General features: G+C 36.3%; 1 protein-coding gene across 7 annotated transcripts in view; it reads right to left on the bottom strand.

Moving 5' to 3' along the window:
* The window catches only part of LOC124423046 (teneurin-a), a 483,434-nt gene that overhangs the window by 352,574 nt on the left and 106,789 nt on the right, over nt 1-24,071 (bottom strand). For 5 of the 7 annotated variants that reach the window (XM_046960317.1, XM_046960313.1, XM_046960316.1 and 2 more), the window contains exons 1-2: nt 19,645-19,679; nt 14,746-14,781 (exon numbers count right to left, since the gene is read on the bottom strand). In XM_046960317.1, coding sequence (XP_046816273.1) covers nt 14,746-14,781; nt 19,645-19,670 — 62 coding nt within the window. In that variant the 5' untranslated portion in view covers nt 19,671-19,679. Of the gene's footprint in view, nt 1-14,745; nt 14,782-19,644; nt 19,680-24,071 lie in introns of those variants that run through there. The other 2 variants (XM_046960318.1, XM_046960315.1) reach the window with 1 other exon arrangement.

Here is a 24,071-nt window from a genome sequence, read left to right on the forward strand (position 1 = left end):
ATTTCCGTCTATCGTAAGCACGATCCACGAGTCCCAGAATCTACTTCTCCCCTCTCTTTTCCTTTGTATCCACCTACCATCCTTACCACATCGCACTCCCTCCCCCCCTCATTTTTTCGAAATGAGAACTCGCGGATATTAATATTTCCTGCGGAAACAGTCTACCAAAAGTATGTAAATTCATATGTAAAATGTCTCACGAAACATATAAAGCATTATCTAGAAAATTATATTAAAAGAAAAAAAAACATAGGAAAATGTCATTTTCGATTGGTGAATCTTTCCCGTTGACCAAGCTGAGTCAGTTAAGGTCAAGGAAGAATATTTCTCTTTCTTTCTTTTTCTTTTTCTTTTTCTCTCAAAGACGAATATCTTTTCTCGTGTACAACATTCTGGCTACGTGCCAGCTCATTAGAAGCAACGTCCTTTTCCATCCTGGAGCAACCGACTAACCAACTCTTACAATCTCTCTCTCTCTCTCTCTCTTTCTCTCCTTCTCTCTCCCTCTCTCTCTCTTTCTCTCCTTCTCTCTCCTCCTCTCTCTCTTCCTCTTTCTTCTCTTTCCAACGAGACGCGTCGCGAGAAGTGGCTATTTCGCTCGGTTGTCGGTGAGCAGTTACGAGCGCCGGTGAGCCGTAGGCTGCATAATCCTACCTACCGGCCATAATCGTCTCGATGGCCACCAACCGCTTTGAAACTAGACGGTGCACTGTTGGCAAGTAGCGTCTAGCCGAAGGGCAGACTAGCCGAACTTTAATCTCAACTAGCACCTCTATATACTCTCGCTACTAGTTTATCCGTACTTTTATGAAGGTGAGTCGAAATGAGAGAGAGAGAGAGAGAGAGAGAGAGAGAGAGAGAGAGAGAAGGATAATATCGTAAACAGTAACTCGTGTTCGATTTCAGTTCATTCTTTTAACTATTATTACATTTTTACTAACTTTCTTATCTATTTCGTGATATACGTCGAATATTACACGAAATGAAATCAATTTATTTTTAATTGACAATATAAAAATTCACGTTTAATTATTATATTTAATAAAAGTACAAATACTCGATTTCCTTAAAAATATAATTTATTTTTTTAATTTTAATGTCGACTTTGTCATTCGATTAGACTTGATATATATCTATTTATTAAATATAAAAGATATTTCACTTATTTATATTTACGAAAGAATTGATCCAAGAATTTTTTCTCCTTAAAAAGGTTCGAGAAGGTGGAGACTACTTAGATGACAACGACGACGATATTTTCGCGCCCTTTGTTTGCCACCGGTCGATGCTTGACCTGTCCTAGGGTCGACAGGAAGATACACATGACGTATGTACATCTGCCGAAGGCTACGCTTTTCTCTTTTATCTACGATGAAAAAAAAAAAAGAAAGATAGTAATAGTAGTAGTAGTATAGTAGTGGTAGTGGTAGTTGTAACAGTAGTAGTAGTATAGTAGTGGTAGTGGTAGTTGTAACAGTAGTAGTAGTAATAGTAGTAGTAGTGATATAGTAATAGTAGTAGTAGTAGTAATAGTGATGTAGCAATACTAGTAATAGAAGTAGTAGTAGTAATAGTGATGTAGCAATACTAGTAATAGAAGTAGTAGTAGTAGCGATATAGTAGTTGCAGTAGTAGTAGAAATTTAATAGTAGTAGTAGTAGTGATATAGTAGTAGTAGTAGTAGTAGTAGTAGTAGTGATATAGTAGTAGTAGTAGTGCAGTAGTACGTTAATATTAGTAGTAGTAGTAGTAGTAGTGCAGTAGTACGTTAATATTAGTAGTTGTAGTAGTAGTAGTGCATTAGTACGTTAATATTAGTAGTAGTAGTAGTAGTAGTGCAGTAGTACGTTAATATTAGTAGTAGTAGTAGTAGTAGTAGTGCAGTAGTACGTTAATATTAGTAGAAGTAGTGATATAGTAGTAGTAGTAGTAGTATATTAGTAATAATACACTAGTAAAAGTATTAGTAGTACAGTAGTAGATTACTAATAGTATTCTAGTAGTAATAGTAATAGTACAATAATAGTAGTAGCAGCAATAATAGTAGTAGTAATGTAGTAGTAACTCAATAATAGTAGTAGCAACAATAATAGTAGTAGTAATGTAGTAGTAACTCAATAATAGTAGTAGCAACAATAATAGTAGTAGTAATTTAGTATTAACTCAATAATATTACTATAGCAGTAGCAGTTCTAGTAGTATACTAATAGTAGTAGTAATGTAGTAGTAACTCAATAATATTACTATAGCAGTAGCAGTTCTAGTAGTATACTAATAGTAGTAGTAATGTAGTAGTAACTCAATAATAGTACTATAGCAGTAGCAGTTCTAGTAGTATACTAATAGTAGTAGTAGTGATACAGTTGTAATAGCAGTTGCAGTAATACACTAGTAGTAATAGTAGTAATAGTAGTAATAGTAGTACTAATAGTAGTAGTAATGATACAGTAGTAATATTAGTAATAGTAATAATAGTAGTGTACTAGTTTTAGTAGCAAGTGAAGCTAGAATTGGACCAGAATGGAACATTGAAATAGAATAGGATTTTCATAAGTATTTCATTCAAATGATATACGCGATCAATTACTGTCAAGTAGTTAATGACGTAGATAAGCAAATACATTTACTCAATGTGTCTTAAAATGTAAAAGCACCACCTCTACCTTTTTTTACGAATGTTATTTTTAACGGAGAAATATAATTATGGTTTGAAAAATAGCAATGGACAAAATGAGTGAATGATAAATTATTTGAAGAATAGATCGTTTTCTCTCTCTGGATGTTTCGAAAAGAGACATACAATATGGTAGAAGATATTTATTTGAAAATGAGCGGCGAACGAGTGCGGCTAACCGAAAGAGCAGCTGCGTTGAAACGATGCGAGGATCGTCAAAAATTCAAGCAGCCATGACTCGAATAGCCTGAACGTTAATATCACGATATCTAATGGAAATTCATTAATTTCTTGTATGTCCGAATGTTATTTGTATTTGTATATGCATAGGTATTAATTGTGTGTTTGTGAAGAGAGAGAGAGAGAGAGAGAGAGAGAGAGAGAGAGAGAGAGAAACAAACAAACAAATTAGCTAGAGATCATTTTGTTAAAAGAAAAAAAAAGAAAAAAGTAAATTACACATAAAAAAAGTTGTCAATGAAGCTTACAAATTATATGGGAACGTAAATTGAACGATTAACACTGCCTACACTCGTGTTAAACATTCAGGGTCACGATATGACGAGGAAAACGAACACGTGTTTTCGTCAAATAAATCTCCAAGCAGAATCGAGCGGATTTCGAACGTAGATAACGTCTGGCTGACAAGTGTCGTGCAATTCGTTCGAGCATGATCCGTAATTGGAAAGTTTCGCATAATTATTCAAGCTTGAGCTCCTTGTCCAAAGGTCTCCTCTCTCTCTCCCTCTCTCTCTCTCCCTCTCTCTCTCTCTCTCTCTCTCTCTTATGAGAACGCAGAACCGTCATTAAATCGCACATTCGAAGCCTCAACTCATTCAAGCTTCTCTTTATTCGTGATGTAATCGTTCTGAACGAATCCGATTGCGGTCACTTTGTGGAAATAAAGTGAGAACTTGATTTATGGTAGTAAAAAGTTTTTCCTCTATATACTTGCAAAAGGGTAGTTTGCATATGAAATCAATAGGACAATATATATTCGTTAACAAAAGTCCAATAGATTCTGAAATATGTCGACAATATTAAAAACAACAGCCACTCGTACATGTCACTCTAAAAAAGAAATAATATCTCTATAAATACTTGTTATACTCTTTTACTGGTCGGTCGATTGATCAAAACGATACTCTACACTTTACAAGTATAACACGAAGAAAATAAAAATAATCCGAACAAAAATATTTGTCGTATTCTTAAGGTCCTCCAACCTCCCTTAGAAGATGAACGTTCACGACCCGCTGATTTTTCGCGCATTATCGTTGAAAGTTTGAGACTATATTGTGCGGTTACGTATGTTACTTTCCATACGATATCCATAAAGAAGAAAGAAACAAGAAGGGAACAAGAACTAGGAGAGGACGTAAAAGGGAGGAAAACGGCCGATCGGGATAAGTAGATCGAAAAGTTTCGTCAATAAATCATAGGTAATGCTTACGATACGTTACGTCGACGGCATTCATACACCAGCATTATCGTCCATCTTTGCCTTAACGATATCTCGTTGGCAGTCTCAGCGCGTAAGCGATACCTCTTTCTCTTTCTCTCTCTCTTTCTCCCTTTTTCTCTTTCTCTCTTCCTTTCACCCTTGCTTTCTCTCTTTCTCTTTAACTCCAAACGAACGTCCATTTCTACGATCGAACCAGCCCGATCTGTTTCAGATAACAACGACAGAAACGACATCCCCATCTCTTTTTCTTTCTCATTTCGACTCAGCACGATCCACTTTCTTCGAAGGGACAATGAAAGTGACTCATTGTTGAACGAAGAGGACAAGTCAGATATTACGTACTACGTACGATGAACAAAAGGAAAACCAGGACACTTAGATCATATTTTTTTCTTTCTTTTTTTTTTTTTTCTTTTTTTTTTTTTCTATAACATCCACATAATTTCTATATTAAATGAACCAAGAGAACAAGGCCATTTTCAATTATTTTCGGTCTGTCCCAGAAATTTATCTACGTTCTCGATAAACTCGAATGGTCTGTTGACGTTCTCTTATCATCAAATTTTCGGTCGACCGTCGTTAAATCGTTCGATATTTTGTACCGATACTGTGTCCTTTGGTTAAAAAAAAATAATATGTTAGGAAATATATTCATCATAGGGTTTACGATCGTAACCTCGATATTTTTAATCCATCCCGGTAAAAGAACAGAACTTTAGAAGACTCATTGAATAAAAATACAAAAAATGTTTTCGTATGTTAAATGATGACGTTAGTATACAATATTAAAATTTTTTAAAATGATTCTTTCTCTCTCTCTCTCTCTCTCCCCCCCTTTTTCTCTCTCTCTCGATTTCCCTTTCTCTCTTTTTTGTGAAGTAACATGAACCACAAGTAAAGTCAACTTCTAGTAGCGCACATATAACTCCATTCTCCTATTCTCGATCACGGATTTGGCAATAGAAAGCTTTGTCCTCGAAAAGGACTTTGCGAGAAAGTTGCGAGCTAGCGAATGAACGATTCGTTCCATGCTCGACGGATTTACCACGAGATAATAAATTGTACCCTCGCACCGTTTGCCTCTATTGCTTTTACTGGAGCTAGGGTGAGTGAAAAAGAGCGAACAAGAGAAAAAGAGAGAGAAAGAGAAAGAAAGAAAAGGAAGAAGAGAAAAGACGAAGAAAAGCTGCATGGCTTTCTACAAATGTATCTATCGCTATCCGAAAATCTTACGAGCTCAAAGCGAAAGAATGAGTTCGGGACTAGTCGAAAAAGCACGTCTTTTTAAAATATATGATTGGTCGTTGACTATAAGAACGAACCGAAGTAAGAATATTTTTGCAAAAATTCAAATTCATTTTTAGAGATAGTCTGATCTGATGATTCAACTCACTCGCTTGTTCGCTCGCTCTCTTAAAACAGTTCATTTGACTTTATTACCATCAGAGATTTCGTTCGAAATAGAAAAGAATAATAAAAAGAAAACCAACGGAGTAAACTAATAAAAATGAAAGACGAAAATTAGATTATAACTACGAAAGAAAAACCGAACAATTTTTCTCGAAGTTGATCGTTAATTCTAAAACTTAATCTCCTCCTCCTCCTTTTTTCCCTCCCTCTTAGCGAACTTGGTCAGTAGTAAAAAAAAAATATTGCAACAAAAAGCAGACTGACATTTTTATATATTCGTATTTTCAAGAAGTTTCGGAGAACACGAAATTGTGCAGTTTCTATCTTTCTCTTTCTTTTTCTTTCTGAGAAATCGTGGAAGAACCGTCGCATCGTATGTCACGAAGGTATGGCCAAAGCTTACTGAGAGAAGAATGGAATGAAAGAGAGAGAGAGAGAGAGAGAGAGAGAGAGAGAGAGGGATCTATACGCAAAAGCTGCGAGTTGGCGTTGAGCTTATGCCGTGGAAGCCTCTGAAACGTCTCTGTTGTTGCCATTGGTGGTTTCTGTAGATCGTCGGAAGAGCACGTAGTAGTGAAAACTTTTTCCCACCCTTTACACATTCATTTATTTTTATTTTTTGTTCCTTATTCCATCGGCTAGTTTTCGATCATATTACAATGTACGACAAAACTAATGCTTCATAACTGAACGTACGTGTGATAGTACGACACATTAATAAATAGTGTACGTTACGGGTGTCCCATAAAAATCGGTATTAAAAAGAAATATTTACTTATTTTAAGAAAATATAATTATATATATTTCATCCTTTTTTCCTTTGTTTTCTTCATGTTTGTTTGCTTGTTTTGTTTTGTTTTTGTTTTGTTTTGTTTTGTTTTGTTTTATTCTTTTCTTTTGTATGTACATGAGGTACGAGATTTCGTTTATAATCGATATTTTCGATATTTTCTTTTCAAGTAATTAAAGGATTCTAGGTATCGTGAAAGATCATGGAAACGAGTCGATCGACTCGAAGGTAATAGCGCGGTATACCCGAAGTTCCCTAAACGAATTGCCGTCTCCTTAAATATTGACATTGTCCTTGGATGGCGCAGGCCCGACGATGGGAACCGTCGACGAGAAGAGTGGTCGTTGCCGTTGCCGCCGTTGCTATCATCCTATTCGTTTTTTCCTCACTCTTCGATCCTTTCCTTTTCATTTTTTTTTCTTTCTCTTGTCTCACTCTTTCCTTCTTTTTTACGCTCTTTTTATCGACTAGATTCGAAAAACGAGACGAAACGGTTTCCTACTTCCATCCTCCACGAACGTTAACTTTAATTCGATTTAATTCTGATTAATTACTTTTTAATTAATAACAAACACAAAAGTCGAGTCGATCGTGAGTTGGTTATACGGTAAGTTGAAACGTCGATAAGGCGATTACCGACGCTTACGAATACAACATCGCACGTTTTATTGTAATCTCTTCTTCTCATTCTCTCTCACTCCTCCGTTTCGTCGTCGCTATTTCAAAAGAGACTCTTCGGTTGCCTCGGATATTCGCGCAACAGAGAGACGATTGACTCTCGACGTTGGATCGGTGCTTCTTTTTTCTCATGCTCGCCAATTAATGCGAGATGTCGAAGGGTCGATCGAGAAAACTCGTTGAATTTATGCATCGAGACACGTTCTTTATTTGCCCTTCTGCACGACGAACGAATGATCTAAGCACTTCTTATTTCTTTACTTTTCCTCTCTCTCTCTCTCTCTCTCTCACTCTTTCTCTCTCTCTCACTCATTCTCTTTCCTTCGTAGCCTCTTCAATTTGAAGAAAAATTTATTCGTTCGCACTGCGAAAAGCTCGATGAGGAGAAAAACACTCGTCATCGATCTCGTCGTTTAAGTACTCGGGGGACTTGCTTGCGGCCTTTTTCAAATATTGAAATATCTCGAAAATACATGCACGTCAGAGTGTACACTTTGACTACGGATATTATTATTGATGCGTGTTGTGATATAAACGATCCTTCGTTATTTCTTCTCATCTTCTTTCTCTTCTTTTTTCGATTATATTGAATATAAAAGAAATAAATCAGTATCTACTTATTCGTATTTCAATGAACTCTCATCATCCGAAAGAAAGAAAGAAAGAGAGAGAGAGAGAGAGAGAGAAAGAGAGAGAGAGAGAGAGAGAGAAAGAGAGAGAGAGAGAGAGAGAGAAAGAGAGAGAGAGAGAGAAAATACTAGAATATTTATCGTAGCTACATCGAGGGACGTTTAATTAATACGTTACGATTTAATCTCGGCTTTCCTTCTCCTACTTCCCTTGGGAAAACGAGTGGATATGAGGAGCTCGAGGAAAACGATGAGACTGAAGAGAAATACAGCGAGGGAAAACGAAGATACGTTCTGGTTAATGAGCGGACTGAGGGTCAAGGATACTCACTCACGATCGCGAAATCCAAATTGAATCTTTCTTCTCTCTTTCTCTTTCTCTCTCTCTCTCTCTTTCGATTATTAATCTTGTCCTTATTAAATTCAAAAAAAGTAATTGTGCTTAGGTATAAACCACGTAATTTATATTTAATAATAATTAATTGTAATTATATATATATCAATTCAGTATTCCTGTTCAACTTTTTGATTGGTCGATCTATCAAAAAAAAACTTTCTCATCCTATTTCATCACATTTTACAATTTAGGAAAAAAGGGAAAAAAAGGAAGAATTAAACGAGTAAGCTTATTGAACGATGGACAGAAAAAGTTTCGGTTTCGGCTTACAGCTTGCGAGCTTACCAGCCGGGTACTCTCGTGCGACCACTCAACAGCCGTTTTTAAGCTCTCGCGCTTCGCTACGATTCAAAGAGAAAAGAGATTCGAAAGTTGAAACGATAATTGCTTGAAAGCGAGTTCGTCGAGCTCCTTCTTCTCATTTTTATCTTTAGATAGCCATGCGAGGGCTGCACGCTTATCGTTCGAAGGACTTTGCCTTTTTTTCAAACTCTTTATATCTTTATCTTTATCTTTCTTATTCTAAAAGTAAAATAGATAAACACACACAATATTCGTAGAAAGGCGAATCACGCGGATTTTTCTTCGAACGTACTACCGTATCACGTTCCAGGGCCCAAAGATAATGTTAATATTCGCCTCGGTTTTGTAATTGCCAATTATTTCAGCTTATTTCGGTCTTTGTTCTCCGACGTTATCCAAGGGAACGACGCTCTCATGGATTTCCCCGAGAAGAATCCTCTCGAGTGTCCTCACAGCTGCGTCCTTTATGCAATCTAACTTCTTTCTCTCTCACTCTAGTTCCAAGTATCGTCGTCTTATTCCCATCTCCGGGCCAAGTTCTCTTAACGAAGAACACTACCTACTCTCCTCTGTCCCTTCTCCAAAAATTCCCGCTACTTTCATTGTCGGCCGAGAATTCAGGAGAGCGCATCCTCATTCGATGACTTTCCCAGAGGCAATATGCCACGACCTTATTCCTAAAGCGAGTCCGTTTATTCGCTCGCTGCTTGGTTACTATTCCTTGGTTAAAGTACTTGTCTTTCAGCAAAGTTAATTGGAGTATCATTGATAAGATTTATGTTATTTCTTAATTAAGATTATATATATATATATATATATATATTTGTATAAATTATTAATATATTATTTCTAACTTAAGATTTTATTATTCACGGTAGAAAAAAAATAATCTTGTGAATTTTAGATAGAAAATTAAGATTCTTCGTTCCACCTCATAACGGTTAGGAAAATTTGTCTCCCCTTTTTAACCGGGAAATGAATACGTAATCGTAATCCATCGGAGCGGACTAGCCTTAAACTCCAACATTATTTTAAAAATATGCATAATCCGCTACAATATGCATAGCCCCGTTACAAGCCGTAATATAATACGAGAGAGGTCGCGAGCGCACGCGCGTAACCTGCCTGCCAGATAGACAGACAGAGATAGAAAGATAGATAGGTAGATAGAGAAAGAGAGAGAGAGAGAGAGAGAGAGAGAGAAAGAGAGAGAGAGAGAGCACACAAGAGAGATACGCGACGTTCACGGTGAATTTTAATTCCGAGCGCGTAATGCAAACATTTCGACGGGAGTCCGGGAATGATCGATTACCAATAGCAAAGAGGTATCGTACTAACATCTGTCTATAAAATCTAACAGATAATAATACTACGAATAATATAACGAATAATAAAAGATTATGCGTTCTGAATCTCTCAAAGTACCAAGAGAGCTAGATCCTTTTACTAGAGATTGCACAGAGTCTTAAAATAATATGAAACGAAAGAAGAAAATGCGACTCTTATCTTCAAAGCCGAACCAAAATGCCGGCCAACTGTGCAAATGTTATCGCACAAAGCCTATTCGACGTGATTCCACAATGGCTCTTCCCTTCCTCTCTCTCTCTCTCTCTCTCTCTCTCTCTCTCTCTCTCTCTCTCTCTCTTTACGATCGATGATGAGAATATTCGAGCCGTGAATCTCTCTCGGTCCTGCCTCTCAATGGATTCACGGAGCGGAGCCAATTCTGAGTCTCTCTATCTATCTCTATCTTTCGTAAGAACTTAATCACACAATCGAAGAACCCGGATTATTAATGATAACGCTAACTACGCCAACAGTAAAGCACGTAATAATTAAGAGCTGGGTAGGTTCGATGAAACGAAAAGAAAAGAAAAATACAAAGATAAACGCATAATTAAAAGGTACGTGGATATACATAAATTTGACTGAGATGATAAAAACAGCTTGAGTACATAACGAAAACAAACTTTTTCTAATATGAAAACTCATCGGTTAATTTCTCAAAAGAACTTCATCACGTTAAATGACAATCTGTCAACAAAAGAAAAAGACAAATTCATACGACAGCCGCAAGGTACAATAATAACGAAAACTCAGGTCTCGTTGGGTTACCAGTCGAAAAGTCATTAATGTTGACTATCGGATTAAAACTGATAACATGTGAAACAAGAATGCGATATCTTTTTGGCTTTAGGCAGAAACCGGTAACATACGGAACCCTTTTTCGTAGGGTCTCGTTCCCTTTCGGGCAATACTTCGTAACATACCCACGTAACATTACAAAATGCAACGAACTGATTCTCCTGAAAACATACAACACGCAAGCCACCGCAAATTTTACAATACATCGATATAAATCGTTTGATAACGCGTCTGTTGGCCCTAGGCGTCGATGTATATACGTTCCCATGAACGTATATAGGAAAAAGTACGACGAAGAGAAAGAGAGAGAGAAAGAAAGAGAAAGAGAGAGAGGAGCAGTGGGTGGTGATGAGGAGGTTACTCGTAGAAGGGTAGAACGGACGGTGAAAATTTGGCGAAATGCCAAAGCACATTCTGTGTCCTCTGGAAGGTGCGCACAGACGCACACATTGACTAAAGCTAGCCGGCATGTCGTTCGTTCGGCAAGCTAGGGGTGACATAGCCGATATCGCTAATTGCAAAAACCACCCTCGCGAACATCGCCCGTGGCAACGACACCGAACTTTTTAACGCGCGTTTCCACGGATATCGGATGCTGTTCGATAATCTGCTTTCTCGTTCTTTTTCTCTCTCTATTTCTGTTTTGTGGCAGATCGACACAAAATACAAACCGATAAAGATCTTTGCTTTTTCGCGACGAAATTCTTTACGTATGTCCTTCTATTTTTTACTTGTATTCATGTAAATACGATACATTTTCCATCGAGGTCAACGTTTCGTGCCTCTCCATTTTATCCGACTTTATCTTTTTTTCGAAACGCTTCTCGCGTACGTACCATCATGTTTTAATATGTGTGTGTACGTGTGTATACATATATATATATATATATATATATATATATATATATATATATATATATATACGAGCGACGTTCATTCGGCCTAATAAATAAATGCAATAGCAATTTACACGTTTTGTTGCACGCCGAACGTTTTATCGCTCGTATCGATATAAATCCATCCGAATAAACGCGAGCGGCGCGTAACACACGGGGAAAAAGCGAGAACGAATTCGAGTTTATTTATTTTCCTTTGCAATTTTTCTTTCCTCTTTTTTAGTTCTTTTTTCCTCTTTTTTATTTTTTGCATTTCGGAAGAGGAAATCTTGCTCGCGCATTAATTCGCTGTATTTTTCATATGGTCGATTAAACAGTACCGTCGATATTCTCGCAATAAAAATTGTTCGTTCGTTTACACTCGTAGCAGAGGAATCGAAAGGATTTTAATATTATCCTTCCTATATGTATATATATATATATATATATATATATATATATATATATATATATATATATATATATATATATATGTATATGTACATATAAAGTAAAAAATAAATAATCGTTAGTTTCAGAGTTGATATTCTGAGTACTTCTTTTCCTTTTTGTTTGTTTCTTTTTTTTTTTTTAATATATATACACCTAAAGAGATCAAGGTAAAGTCAACTAAACGCATGTGTTAGACGAAGTTTTCAATACATTCAAATGCAACAAGTTAGAAACGAAACATACATACGTACGAACTGACGATATCAAAAGTGACGTATAGATGTTACTTTACACCAATTAATTAAGAAATGAACAGATACTAATTATTAATGAACAATCTAATATACACACACATACAGGGGTACATAGAACATAAATCGATCGATTCGAAAGTATACTAATCGAAAGTAATTAAAATACTCTTAATGAAAATAAAAAGGTTTAATTTTTTTTTGGACGTTCCATGAACGTTCTCATTTTCGTTCAGTCACACAGTATCATAGACGAAGTGAACGTAACGAAATGAGACAAACACGTTACGTTAACAAAGTTTTTGCAGAAACACGTGCTAATGTCAGGAAATACGGAATAGCCGAGTCGGTAGAGACACACTGCGAGTGTCGCACCATGTCCTCCGGCTAAACACATTGGGACTTTCAAAGTATCTCAAGCGAAACGACTCGAGCTTCTCCAACTAAAGGTAGCTTGGTAGGAAGGTAGATGGTACGTATTTCAACGAGGTACTCTCTCTCCGAGTTTGCTTTAAACCGGGTCAGTATTCAAAATTCCAAACTTTGTTGTTCTACCGATGCACTTATACAGGGTGAGACACTTAAAACAGACCACTTAAATAACTCCATCATTTTTAGTTTTATAAAGAAATCCTCAGAACAAAGTTACGCTACTTCTAATAGCTACATTTAATAGCGGAAAGAATTTTTTCTTACGGTCACTTTTTTCACGAGATTTCAAGGTCCTTGATATTATTCTATTCGGTATGGTAGAAGGGTCAAATCAATTCATGCAAAAAAAAAAAATAATTTAGAAAGATGATTTAAAAATCTCGTGAAGAAAATGACATTGAAATAAAATTCTTTTCATCATCGAATGTGCTCCTTGAAATAGTGTGACTTTCTGCCGAACATTTTTTTTTTATCAAACCAAATATAATGAAATTGTTCAGATAACCAGTTTTGAGTGCCTCACCCGGTATAGATAAATACATACATATATATATATATGTGTGTGTGTGTGTGTGTGTGTGTGTGTGTGTGTGTGTGTGTGTGTATGTGTATATGGATATATTCACACAGTTCCTTCATCGTCAGTTTCCATCGACATAATCGTTGCTCGCTATATCGATAAATGTTCGATCACGTTCGAAACTAATTGGGAGACACGACATCCGACTAATCAATTTTTCTGAACGCTCGAACGACTCTGACACGAATAAAAGTCGTTTATTATAGGACACGCCGTTAATTAAGCAAGGATACTTCGATAGAAAACAAAAAACAAAAATAAAAAAGTCTGTCTTTTTTTTTTTTGACCATCATTTCATCCTTTCGTATAATTCATACGCATCAATCGATATACGTAAAGTACATACCTAAATTTAATTTGACATGTACGGCTAGGGGGATGGAAATTATGAAGAAATCCAAAAATTCCAATTAAATTAAACGTATAAATATTTTCCTGGTTTACAACGAAATAAATCCATCGAATAATTCAATACGACGTTGAGCATGTATTTCGTTAGATAAAAAGAATTTAATGAATGTCTGATCTTACTTCTTTTTTTTTTCTTTTGGGTCATTAGGACTTATCTGACGGCTTCTTAGTGTAACATTTATAAAGGTCAGTAAACAAAGGCCGACTCTTACGGTAATTAAGCATTTTTCCCGTACAGACTCCACAAACTTCAAGTAAAAACTAAATAAATAAAGGTCTTCCTGTTTTTCCCTCTCTCTCTTTTTTCTTTATCTCTTTCTCTCTCTTTTCTCTTTATCTCTCTCTTCCTCTCTCTCTCTCTTTCTCTCTCTCTCTCTCTCTTTCTTTCCCGCTGGATCCAAAACACGAACGTGAAGATGTGGGTACGCGGCGACATTGGATCCAAGCATAGGAGAGCTTGCGCAAACACAAAAGCTCACGGCTGAAGATAAACAGAAAGAGACTGTAAGCTGCAACCCTGCTTCCGGCACGGTGACTAGGATCGTGGAAGGAGAGAGACGGCGTCGAAGCGAAGAACGTTAGAAAGTAAGTGGGGGTAAGAGATAGGGGAATGGCGATCTTTCGAGGACGGATAAAGAGAGGAGGTGGAAGGAAAGCAAGACGAACGACAAAGCTCCGAGAAAAAAAAGGCGCCTATAAAGCTCTGACACCTATAGGTATATATAACAGCCAAAGGCTCTTGCCACTTTCGAAGAGGTTCTCCGTGAATCTACGGCCCTGAGCTCTTGCCCTATACTACTACCGAATAAACTTTCTTTCCGAGACTAAAGAAACAAAAAAAAAAAAGAAAAAGAGAGAGAGAGAGAAACAGAAAAAAGAAGACAGAATAAGAGAAAGAAAAAGAAGAAAATAAACATGAAATCTTCCCATTATTCTCAAAGAATTACGAAGAGCTTTCGAATCGTTTTGAATTGAAAAGGAATTGAAAATGAAAAGTCGAAAAAAGGGTAATGAAATGGAAATTTTCGTAACGTTTAAAGTAATTTTTCTGTTAACTCGTAAACTTTTCTGTTAATGAATAAGAATTTTTGTTTCTAGCACGGTTGATCGATAAAAGAAAGCATAATGATTAATTATCGAGATAATGATCGGTTTTTCTACAAATTTAATACTAGCAAGTTTATAAGATACATTTTATGAGAAATATATTTATCCTTGTTATTCTGTTATTAAAATTCTTTTTTTTACTCACCTATTGTGACTGATACCAGAGACGTCGGCAATCGTTCTGTAACAAAAATATATTCTGTAAGAAACGAAAACAAAACGACAAAAGTTGAAAATAAAATGGTCGGCGAATGAGAGATCATTTTTCTATAAGCTTCATTCTGTATTTCTCTCACGTAGTTGTTCAAGTTTCATGACGTTAGTAAAGCTTCATAAACGTCGATAAGAAAGGATTAGAATGGTTTAAGAGGTGACCAAGGATAATTTACGGCACCCAATCTAACTCACTTAACTTGTAACGAGGTTAGTGGACTTTAGTTCATCAGCCATGACAGAGATTCTACTTCAAAACTACGTGACATAACTTATACGCTAGTGATAGTGTTTCTTCGTCCACAAGAACCATTGAGATAATTACTATTCGTATGTTTCTTTCTTTTTATCGTATTTTCTTCGGTTAAATAAATTTTGAAAACTTCGATAAAGAAGAAATCTGTTTAAATAATTTCTAGAACAGGAAAACATTATCGTAGAAAACAAAGATCGAACGATAAAAAAAGAAAAATGAAACAATTCGATCGAGAAAAAATAAAAGTGAAATAATGCAGAATAAGGCAAACACGAGCAACGATTAGCATTCTATTATTTTGCTATGGCATATACATGTATATGTGGTATATTGTCGTCGCACCTTCGTACTATTCCGCACATTGTCGGAAGATAGGATCGATTGAAAAACGCATATTTATTCCTGCGGGCTACATTCGATATGCCGCACACCGATTATCCGTCGAATTTATCGCGAGGAATCTCTTATCCATGCTTGCATCTACGAATATTCGTAAAACATTATTTATTGTCAGATCGCACTGCTAAAATGTCTTACAAATTTTTATATTCCTTTTCACGGATAAGATAAATTATAAGATTGCATAATACGCGTTGCTCTCTTTCGAACATACGTTGTAAAAAAAAGAAAAAAAGAAAAAAGAAAGAAGAAAGAAAAAAAATACGAGAATCCTATGATAATAGTAATAAATTAAGAATATACGAGTACTATAATAGTAACGAATTTAATGAGATATTCGAGTTAAGTAATCCAATAAACCTCTAATTGGTCATCTAGAAAAGTTCATTAAAAGGTAAATTTGAATGACGTATGTATATACGTCGATAACATAATACTAGTTCGTACGATCGATATGATCTATCTGACAGCATCTTGATAGCTTCATGCAATTCTCTCCTACATCTTTTTCAGCTAACGTAGCACGTGCGATAAATCAGACACTTCCGTTACCGAATTGGGTCAAAATCATTACGCGTCGCTTCTCTATACGGCAGAGGCTTAGAGATCTCGGGGTTGGTCGTTCAACTCGAATTACTAGAAGTAAATTGTTATTGTTGCTAACAACATCTATCGATATTACACTGCAATGTACACTGATGATAATCACGCATCTGTATACGATATGCGATTTAAAGACGCATAAACTAACGAATTCCGATGGACCGATCTAATCCGTCGTAGTCCAATCAAGTTTACTTCTAATCAATATCAATCTATGTCCCCAAATGTTAATCTAAACGATAGAAGGGAGAATGAAATAAAGTATAAAATTTTATTGAAAATATCAATGAAATATTTTTTTCTCTCTTTTATTTTTTAACAAATAACACACACGCTTTCGCGTAAAGCGTATTTTCGATAGGATTGTCTACAAACGAAATCCGAACACGATAATAATCGTTCGATCATCAACAAAAGCTAACGTATATTATACAAACGATATCCATTTTCGTGCATACTATCGAATATCGTAGAGTAAAACACGACTACGATATGGAATCTGCAAACTGGTAAATTTAATCAGTGAAATTAGAGACTACGAAAAAAAAATACAATTATAACAAAAACGTCGTGTACGTTCTTATATCGTATATTTCCATGTTTAATTACGATACTTTGGATACGTGTCATATAGAATGTGTTAATCGATACTAATTAATAAATTTAATTAGGTCGAAGTACGGAATATAAGATGATCGTTTCCCTCAAAATACTCGTCGATGATCTATTATATCAATTATACAAATTATATGGACTAATTCTAACATCGAATATATAAAAGATAATAATTATTTAGTAATTCAAGTACATTACCAAAGAGTATAATAAATTTTCATTTAACGATTTACTCGAAACGTTTCAATTTATTACTATTTACAAAAATGAAAAATATATTATATACAATAATGTCTAGCTTAACGATAACATTAAAAATTGTTGGTAAAGTGAATTCAATGAGTTATGTAAAAGCAGCTTTGTTCGGCATGAAAGAAAAGTTCTTTATAAAGACGAAGAAAAAGAGAAAAAAAAGAGAAAGAGAAGAGAGAGAATACAGATTGAGCGGAACGTAACGTGTTAAGCGTAACAACAGTATGTGCCTCCTTGACTGAAGTTAGAGAGAGAGAGAAAGAGAGAGAGAGAGAGAGAGAGAAAGAGAGAAAGAGAGAGAAAGATAGAGAGATAGAGAGATAGAGGGAGAGAGAGAGAGAGAGAGAGAGAGAGAGAACAAGTATGTGAGGGTTTCGTCCATTGTAGAGGAAGAAGGAAGGAAGGAAGAGATGAGGTGGGGAAAAGGGTCGACTGGGTCTCGACAACTCCTACAACTTCACAATAGCTTCGTCCTATACGCCACAAGAGCGGAATAAACTTTCCTCGTGTAACTTTAAAATTGATGATCGCGCTGGTATAACGTAAGTATATCCGTAGTAACGTAATAAAGCACGTCACTGCCGAGGTTTATCGAAGCGAGAGCGTACCTACGTGCTACAAGAAAAGAAAAGAATACTATGAAGGGAACGAAGAAGAAGAAGAAGAAGAAGAAGAATAAGAAGAAGAAGAAGAAGAAGAATCACGATCTCGAAAACCAAATTTTTATGACACGTATTTTCTTTGGAAAGGAATGAATATATATGTGTGTGTGAGAGTATGTGTTTGTATGTATGTAAGTGAAATCGAATGTATGAGTGAAACGAAATCATTCATCGATGATACCAACTAAAGATAAATATAAGTAAAGATAGATAAAAGTTAGATACACATTTAAATTAAATATATATATATATATATATATATATATATATATATATATGAAATTATAGATTTATAATAAACAAAGCCAAGGATAAGTAAATCAAATAAAATTTCAAAAATTTACAGAAGTAATACTATGTAAATAAAATTATCAGTGCACAATTGATCAAAAATTTACGTAGCAGAAATAAACTAAGTAAAGAAGAGAGATAATAAAAAATAAGGGAGAAAAAAACAGAGAGAGAGAGAGAGAGAGAGAGAAAGAGAAAGAGAGAAAATGGTCCATCGAAAAATCTGAAAGCTTGAACTAACGGTGATCCTATGAAAATCTCCTTGAACCTAATAGAAGATTCGATGTAAAATCCTCGTGAAGCTAGGCGTTCGAGAACTAAGCCGATTCGAAACAGCTGCGTTGCTCGTAAAATAGGGATGCTGCGTGCAGAATCGCTGACACTTACCTATGTGGAAAAACCTCTTGTGGTTTTCCCTTTTATTTCATTCAGAATTCGAATGTTATTTTGTAATCTTTACGATAACGTCACGTGCTGCATCTAATTCTGAATATCGTCTAGACATTATGATCTCGAACTAATCGAAAAAAATTATTTTACGAATAGATATTTTTTCGGATATATAACTATTATAGAATCATAATGAAAAATGCTTTTTCTGTGAAATAAACGTTAATCTAATTCCATAAATCCACGAAACAAACGTATCTTTAAATGTAATCATTTTTATTTTTACAAAGGCTACGAATATATAAATTTGTTACGTGCACATAGAAACACGTACACATATTTAGAAAATGTCGAGATACGTTTAAAACTTCGAACGAAATAGAAAAATTTCATTTTCATCAAAAGTTACAGGGAGTAAACGTTTTACGCGCTAGTGATTGCACAAGCGTGGTGCAGCAGTACGGCTGTGCTTGGAAACTATAGGAGAGTACGAAAAATTCAGGTCGAAGTCGAAAATTACCGTTGACGTGTATCCACGCTCAGGATCGATATTTGCCAACTATCGAAGGAAACTTTCGAAATCCTTTGAAAGGCCATTGGAAGTGGCTCACGACTGTAAAGCGACAGTAGTATGTCGATATATCTCGTTCGAGACTGCTTTAACGGCACGTCGATTGTCGGGGGAAATTCAATACGAATTTTAAATCTAACTCGTGTATTCCTTACACGTTAATGATGGAGTAATGTCAATGTACAATAATACTAATAAGTATTTCTAAGAAAAATAATCAGAATATTTAAGAAGAATAATCATAAAAGACCTATTATAAATTTAATTAATCTATACAAAATAAAAGATTTCCGAATCGATATGAATAATGATTATCTACAAACAAATACAGGTAAAAACTTAATAAAATTTTATTATAGTTTATATCCTAGATATGTCGATTTTCAGTATATTATCTTTGAAGATAAGATGTACCCAGCTTCACGATCCCAGTCGAGCTTGCCCCACGTGTCTAGTTAGGGTGACGGCGGAGTTAATTGTCAGTGAGTAACGCCTGGAACGCCTAAGTAAGATTTAACTTGCTGCAACGCAACGTGATTCGGTTATAACTCGATATTAACTGTAACGAAGCACGTCTTGCCTACTCCGTTGAGCTCCGAGTACCATCGGGTTAGCCAAGGACCTTACGTTGCAGAGCAGAGTTCTAGCAAGCATGTACAGGCTCGATCAACGGACAGGAAGGAGACGTGGTAGAGAAGGAGAAGAAGGAGGAGAAGGAGAAGGAGGAGGAGATGGAGGAGATTGCTATAGTCGAACCTAAGGCATAGAGTAACCGTTGCAGCATATACTAACGTGTCAGTATTGACAAACATCTTCATTAGCTGGCACCGCTACTCCTGTTACTGTTACTACTACTACAGCTACTAGGCAGCCATTGCTGCTGTTGCTACTGCCACTTGTGTACCGTTTACCTATACGCATTGTATAACCTGTCTCTCTCTCTCTCTCTCTCTCTCTCTTTCTCTTTAGCTAGCGATCTCCACACGACTACCACACACGCTTTCGCCATTGTGGACACAGACAGTGATTTCATCCGGATTGCCACTCAACGCGAGTTAAGCCGACACGTTTGCCGCGACGCGTTAACTCTTATGAGACGATTAGCCCAACTAGCTAATCGAGGATCATTCGATATGACTGTTGTCCACTCTCACGTTAATCCAACCCTCCCTACCTCTTTCTCTCTCTCTCTCTCTCTCTCTCTCTCTCTCTCTATCTATCTATCTATCTATCTATCTATCTTTCTTTCTTTCTTTCTCTTTAAGAATAAAATCGATAAATAAAAAATTTCGATTGTAGTACGTTATTAATTTAATCCCAAGAATATTCTATAATATTCTCGGAAAAGGTGAAAAATAGAAAAAGTTCAAGCTGAATACATATATCGTGCTGTTTGACGAGCTCTTAGTTAAGAAAGTTCGCAACTTCAATTACGCGATCTTCTTCTTCATCGTAGAAGAAACAAGAAAAGAGAAAGAGAGATAGAAAGCGGCCAAGTCAAGCAAGTCAATATCCTCGGACAAAGGAAAGTTGCAATACTGCAAACCTCTCGAAAATGGAACGCACACCGACTAGATTGTAGTTGTAGTAAAGATAGTAACTGGTGTGGTTTGATTTTGATCCTAATTCATCTATACGAACGTCACATTTGAGTGAATTTTCAAAAGAGCATAAAGTTCTAACGGAAGGTTAATTGATGCTTTGTGTAAAATACATCCTCTAGCTCGTTCTGTTATCTACTTGTCGTAGTTACTTCCTGTATCCGTAGAAGTAGAAGTTGGAGGAGAGAAAAACAAGGAAGCTCCAAGTAAGGGAATATACGCAATATAGAAGAAACCCATTCCTGACTCTTTCTTTCTTCTTTCCGCGAGCGTATAATTTTCTTTCACTACCACCACCATCTCTTTCTCTTTTTTTCTCTTACCAACGAATCTACGCTTAATTAACGAAAAGAATCTGCTTTTGACGTCTGTCCGTCGGAAAGCGAGACTGTCCGGGAGCGTTTTATCAGTGTAAAACCTTGTACCGTTGTAATATCCGTTTCTCGCGCTAGCAATTGTGAATAAAAAGTTCCATCTTTTCTTCTTTTAAAAAAGTAAAAAAGAAAAAAGAAAGGAAAAAAGAAAGAAGAAGAAGAAGGAAAGAGAGAGAGAGAGAGAGAGAGAGGAAAAGAGGAAGGGAGAAAAAAAAAAGTTGAAAGAGGAAATCCGATCAGCTAGCGACGTAGGGTAATAAATTCTGATTCATCGGCATTTATGAATTTATTACTTCGAGAAAGAACGAGAGAGAGAGAGAGAAAGAGAGAGATTACGAGTCTGCACATCTCACGCGCTTCGTAAATTTCGTATCTTGGAAGAAATGCATCTCCGTTACTCTCGGTTTATCGGACCTCTCCAAGCTTCTTCTATTTTTCTATTCGACAGAAGAAAAAGCTTTAAGAAGATATAGCTTCTCTCTCGTTGATTTCACCTTCTTCTCGTCGGAAACGATAAACTAATTCGTCGAAACTACCTGCTTTTCTCCGACGGAATCGGTAAGTAGATTCGGGAAATTCGAGAATTGCACTTTACAGTGAAATAGAAGGTGGAGATTCGAGGGATGAAAAAAATATGTTCGACAATTAAATTTCTTGTTCACCTTGGCACGAAAAATTTGGTACTGTTTTCTAAAAAAATATTAATTCCTTCGATAAATGTTTCTTACATTTTCGAAATCCTTCCGAATAATTCCAAATCATTTCAAAAGTGTAACTAACGTCAATAAAAGATACATGAAAAATATTTATACGGAACGAAAAGAGAATTCTAATCTTTCAGCGTCTCGTTGTATTATGAACGGAAAGCTCATAGATGCCGAAAAAAGTGGTGCATTTCAACAAGGCGCTAATTTTAGACTCTCCGCGTTAATTCTCTGCAACAGAAGCAGCAGAAACGGCAGCAGCACCACCGCCACCAGCAGGAGCAATAGTAGTAGTAGTAGTAGTAGTAACGTAACGTTTCCGCAGTTCCTAAACGCTATTAACGTTAGCTTGCACCAACGAAATTCCTTTTTAGCTCATCCAAAGAGAATTTACCATATCAAATTTTGTCTCGCTTGAATAACAAATAAATTGTTATAATGAATAAAATTCCTTTATAATACACCTTGGTACGAAAACGAATAAAACTTAAGAACGAAAAACAAAGAAATTTAAAAAAATAAATACAATAAAAAAGAGAGAAAGAGAGAGAGAGAGAGAGAGAGAGAGAGAGATACTAATTGCTTATTCGTTGAGTAAGTGAAACAATAAATTAATGACACCGACAACCCAACACATCGAAACTAACGATCGGCAGTTTTATTAGTGTTGCGTGATAGTGGTTGTAAGAGAAGGAGGGGATGGAAACGTTAAAGGGGAGTGGGATGGACGTAGCAAACCGTATATACACCGCGGCGGCTTTAACTCGCGACAATTTAACGGGGATTAATTATCGCACGTGCACCTGCACGTTTCCCTACTCTCTCTCTCTCTCTCTTTCTCTCTCTCTCTCTCTCTCTCTCTTTCTCTCTCACTCTCATATCCTACGTCCACCAGGCTGCTCGTGTACAATACCCCGCTTGAAAGTGGGTCGATGGACGGAGCTTTTATTTTCTCTCTCTCTCTCTCTCTCTCTCTCTCTCTCTCTTTCTATTCCTTTTTCTCCTTCCACAACGCACACTTCGCGTAATTGGAACCTTTATTTCGCAAAATTGTTTCGTTGCAGGAATGAAAGAAAAGAAAAAATAAAAAAGAATGTAGAGGGGTTGCAATACGCATACGAGACACAAAAAACAAAGAAGAGGGAAGAAAGAGAAGAAGGAAGAGAAGAAAGTTGAAATCACAGAATTTTGGACTTATCACGGACGTTCGCCGTATTCCTCTGGCGTAATATCGGATAGGTTGGGGTTAGGTAATGCAGCAAGAGGGTGGTAGGCGAGTTCGATGCCATTACCACGAACCTGACGAGTGGCCGATGCTACTAGAAAGCCGTCGCTGGCTCTCTGCTAGTTGCGATGCAAGGAAGTAATGGTCATAATCCTGTTACCAATTCCATTTGTCGAAACAAACGAATTCCTGCCGGTACGTGCCACCGTTACGCGTATCCACTCCATTGTCACTAATACAGTTTCTCCAGCTCCTCTCTGCCTCTGTTTCTCTCTCTCTCTCTCTCTCTTCGTTTCCCCTCTACCTATACTTTTCTACATATATATATATACATATATATATCTTTCTCTTGTTCATCGTCACCTTCACATCGTTTCTCTCTGTCTTGCAATAAGCATCGACCGCTCGGTTTTCAAACTGTAAATGCATCGCACGAGAATTCCTATCAGATTTTCTCTATATCTTTCTCACCGATCTTATTCGATCTTTCGCATTGAATACCGTATATCGTACAAAATAATCGTGAAGAACATAATACGCTCCTATTTGAAGAAATAAATTTCATTCTCGAATATACAACAATGAAACATCCTTGTGAATTTATATTTTATATCTCATTAAAACTTTTGTATAGATTGAATGGATGATATTGATGATGATGATAATAATAGTACATACGAACAAGGAAAATTTTTAAATAAATGTATAATAAACAATACTATGAAATAATTCTAAATTAAATAGCTAAAACTATTATCTTAACTTAATGTTAACGTTCGGTTTAATATAAACTTATAACTTATTTTTTACGAATAAAATTATTTCTTTACCTATCCTCTTGTTACGATTGTATTAAATTAAGTACATATCAGAAAAAATATAAGGAGAGAAGCATATTCGCCGAGGCGAGTATATCTCGCATTATATGCGTAAATGGATGCGCGAGTTCGTGCCATTATTTCCGAGAATAGAATCATTTTCAATGCTATTATCCTGAGTATACCCTCAGTGCAGTCCAACGGATAGACACAATGGCGATGTTTGCACCATCGAAGCTCAGGCCCCGCACCTATCCAATCTCTCTCTCTCTCTCTCTCTCTCTCTCTCTCTCTCTCTCTCTCTCTCTCTCTCTCTCTCTCTCTCTCTCTCTCTCTCTCTCTCTCTCTCTCTCTAACATCCATATATAGACGACTGAGTAGATTAGTCTGATAACTGGTGGGGTGCTAGTAGTGGTAGTAGTGGTACAGGGTAGGGCTGCCGGGACACGATATGCTCACTAGATTGATAATACCGGTTACATCAGGTTCGAACGGCC

This window comes from Vespa crabro, chromosome 3 (assembly GCF_910589235.1).
Source record: "Vespa crabro chromosome 3, iyVesCrab1.2, whole genome shotgun sequence".
Lineage (NCBI taxonomy): Eukaryota > Metazoa > Arthropoda > Insecta > Hymenoptera > Vespidae > Vespa > Vespa crabro.